Genomic DNA, 4036 nt, shown 5'->3' on the forward strand with positions numbered 1-4036 from the left:
TAGTCTGCTGGCGGTAAGTGATTCTGCATTTGCGACCAGTGCAGACCAAGATCAGCCTGCAGTCTCATCATGGCCTGCACTGTTCGCAATTCAGTCAGTAAATTTTTAGTGAACACCCCTTTTAACAGTTAATGTATCGTCCAAATTGAAAGATGGACAAATACATTATAGGACTTTAGCAGGGTAAGAGTTTAAAAGTATTTTCAAAGAGAGGCATGTGATATTTTATACCATTACGCTTTTTCAGTAATCAAATACTTGAACCGGATCTTACATAAATATAATTACAAGGATAGTTTTTTTTAAAGGCGATTCATCGCGCACGTTTATTATGCTTATGTTCAATTATATAAACACAACTAGAACTGAAATATTTATGAAGAAGTTGTATACAACATAGCAGTAACGCAAAAAAGGATAACAACTTCCGTCCGCCGTCGTGTAACATTTGAAGTCAAACAACAAGATCCAACAATAATATTTACAAGGTTTTACAAGCAAACTGTATAATATTTAACTACTGAGATAAAAACGTTGTACAACAAAATTAAAATAATGAAAAATATAACTCGGCTGAAATTCAGCCCAATTTATACATGGTGGCAGTGACTACTGTACCGATGAAGGTTGGAATTTGAACTTCTTGTATACATTCACTGTTCAGTATTGTAACAACTGGCGTAGTCCTTTATACCAAATATTCTATCGTTTCTGAAAGAATTTTCTCACGTTTTCTCTAAATTTAGAGCTCATTGTCATATAAAGGAGAGGGTTTGTGATATAATTTGCCATATAGGACGCTTGAATGATATATCCGATGGCTAAGCCGGGATTTGGTACCCCGTTCTCGGCTAGAAAATAGCCAATCATTAGTAGCATAAATGTTGAAATGTTAATTGCTGTAATCAGAAACATAACCACCGTGGTGCGATTAACTCTCCTGTGCTCTTGGCGAAGAACCTCATCAATTCCTGTAATTTTAAAAGATATATTTTGTGGTATCTATATAGAATAGAATGACAAAACAAATTCCAAGGAAACCCCTCACAAACAACAAATTTTCCCTTTCATTAGCATAATACTAAATAATTCCGAATCCACACATATTTCCACGGATCAATAGATATTACCAGACAAACACAGAACATACAAATGACCACAGAAATACCCGTAGAAACGAAACAAATTACCCGGGGATTAACACTTTGGAACGGTCCATAACAAAAAGCTACCAAGGTTTATATCCATTTATCGGGTAACAGCCTTCCTGCTTTGTCCGGAAGTACTTAAAACATTAACTAAATTATAAATATATCAAATTCCTCTGAACCAGCAGAAGGTAATGTTAAATTACAAATAGATATTACTTTATTTTTCAATATCGCATTTCTAAAAATTTGCCTTTTTAAAGTCAAATGAACTACGGTAATGACTGTTTTCGCTAACTGTCCGCATAAGCGTAGAGAAATACTTATGGAAGTGTTTTACATAATATAAATTGGCCTAAATGTCCAGTATGTTAGTCATATATCGCGAATACTATAACATGCGAAACAATTTTAATTTTAGATATAGCTAATTGTCAGCTTCGCCAAAACATCTGCTTTAACAGTATTAGTATTTTGTATGTCATGGTTATTTTCAATGATTAAATGATTAGAGCTGTATAGAAATTAATAAAGGAGTGTCAAATGTTTGAATCAAACCCGATGCGAAATTGGGCTCTTCAAGTCTCGCCTAACCGAGACACGCTGTATTTTTCTAAAATATTGAAACTTCATTGTTTCTGTCTTGGAAAAAAATCGAAATATATAAATTTACAGATTGTTGAATACTTGAATGTCCTTGTATGAAAATATAGAAAGTTTTACTATTTTGTTTTAATTGTTAAAGTGATAGGATTAAATTTATTCATCTGAACGTGGTGGAAAACACTATGACTCCATGTGAATGTAATAAAAATCAATGGATTGTACACACATTTCAAAACTCGTTTTTTTCTGTCGTTTAAGTTAGTAATACTTTTTGTCATAATAAAAGGTTGTATTTTTTTTTAGCATTGTACATACAATTTTAACATATAAATCAATAGAACGTACCTGCTTTTTTATATGTCTTGCACTCCGATTTTGATTGCTTGCTAACACTGGAGCCAAACATTCCCTGTGCTTTCTCGACCACGAATACTTGATTCACATCTCTCGGGGAAGATGTCGGTTCACTTGAGTCTAATTTGTCGCCAGATTTTTGTTCACAGCTTTTATTAATGCATTTGCTGTTTTTTCCACCAACCAGCACCGTTGCTGGATGTCTAGTAGCACGTTTCCGCCTTATTTTGTCATTGAGCCTCTTGAACAAAGCAAACGCCACGAGTATATAGGCAACAGCGGTTACTAGAAAACTTAGGCAGCAGCCAACAATAATCGTATTTAAGGCAATTGTCCATTCATTTTCCTCAAAAACTAAACAAGCACCACTGCTGGGATCAAAACGTACAGCAACAGCTGCTGGGCCGGATACCGTAGACACGACTGCGCAAATGATTACACACATCCACTTAGCTCTAGAAACTGTCAGGACAAGGGAATGAGGTCTGCATGTTTTCATGTACCTGTCTATTGCTATTGCGCTCAATAACCACATCGAAGATGCTGCTGTCAGCATTCCAAAATATTCGCTTAGTCGGCACAACCAGGTTGTACCTATTCGAGACCAAATATCTCGTACGTTTCGCAGTAGGTTAAACGTTGTACATACAAATGAACCAAGCAGGTCGGATGCAGCCATTGAAAACACCATATAGTCCGTTGTAGATCTTTCTCGTGAATAAGTGAAGACGAGAATAATCAATATATTGCCCGGTATTCCAATTAGAGCCACAATACCCGAGTACACGATCTGCTCGTAATAAACCCAATCTGGCAAAACTGCGGTAGTTTCGTTTGCAGTGCTATTCATCGTTGGCTTCCTCCGGCTTAATCGTATATATCAACTAACTTCTTATGGACTGTTCCTGAAAAAAAATAATGAGAACCGAAATGTTTTAAAATGCTTGTACACAAAGACCTCATTAAACATGTAAAGTACTAACATCCCCAGTTCTTCCAAAAAATATGTGACCTGTATATACAAATTACAGAGGTAAAAAGGTAATGTGTTGAAACTGATATTTTCACGTACTTTTATGGTACTCATACAATGTTTACAAGTTTATATTATACTTGACTTGATTTACATTTATTAGTTTAATAATACCATACACGTGTACTCAACTAATACATGATAGACATGCATTCACAAATGCATAGTAGGGTCATATAAAAGGGTTAAAGGTCAATGGGTATGTACATGTGCCATTTTCTACATTGCCAATATCTTAACAGTTACTGAAGCATATTTGTTTTAATTCTAAGGCATAACTTTAAAATAGTGTCATTAATAACATATATTAATTAACGTGAAGACATAGTTCCATTTATTTTACTGCCTTATCCCGTTTGTAAGAAGTCACAAAATAAACATAAATGTTGTGAATTTAGGAAACGCTTGCATATTATATGTCAGAAATCAGACGTGATCCAAATATTCTACATGCTGTGAAAGCCCCTTATTCGGTTCAACTAAAAAAAAAGATCCGGTTTATTCATCGAATGCGAACATATATGAAACAGCTGAGTTTTCTGTTTTCAGTTAATAATTGCATAATGTAGCATTTTGGATATTTGTGTACGTTTTATCTCCAAGAATTTTCTGTCTAATTAATGACAGTTGTGGCCAATGTAGTTACATAAAGGTACGAATTGCGGAAAAAAATAGGAACAACCATACGCCAATAAAGATTCCGAAAAGTAAACGATTGTGAGAGATGTTTCAGTCTGCAGTTGCTTTCTTGTAGCCTAATCTTTTAAGATATATTCGCTTTAGGTAAGTCATTTGCGGTAAAGGTTTTGAGCATGTCCTGATACCAAAAATTACTGTCTTAAATTTGTATCAATGCACATCGAAATTTGCAATTTTGGGGTCCATTCACATATGA

General features: G+C 34.7%; 1 protein-coding gene across 1 annotated transcript; it reads right to left on the reverse strand.

Annotated features, from left to right (window-relative positions):
- Window positions 1-702: 702 nt before the first annotated feature.
- Window positions 703-2958, reverse strand: LOC123539892 (probable G-protein coupled receptor No18). Its single transcript, XM_045324676.2, has 2 exons — window positions 2100-2958; window positions 703-971 (listed from the first exon to the last, which is right to left on the reverse strand). Exons 1-2 carry the CDS (start codon window positions 2956-2958, stop codon window positions 703-705), a joined length of 1128 nt encoding a protein of 375 aa, XP_045180611.2.
- Between the last annotated feature and the right edge of the window lie 1078 nt (window positions 2959-4036).

Source organism: Mercenaria mercenaria, chromosome 16 (genome assembly GCF_021730395.1).
Source record: "Mercenaria mercenaria strain notata chromosome 16, MADL_Memer_1, whole genome shotgun sequence".
Taxonomy (NCBI): domain Eukaryota; kingdom Metazoa; phylum Mollusca; class Bivalvia; order Venerida; family Veneridae; genus Mercenaria; species Mercenaria mercenaria.

Coding starts and splice junctions, on each gene's coding strand:
- LOC123539892 (XM_045324676.2), bottom strand. CDS start 2,958: ATGAATAGCACTGCAAACGAAACTACCGCAGTTTTGCCAGATTGGGTT. Junction 972..2,099: donor CAAGACATATAAAAAAGCAG/GTACGTTCTATT, acceptor TTAAAATTACAG/GAATTGATGAGGTTCTTCGC.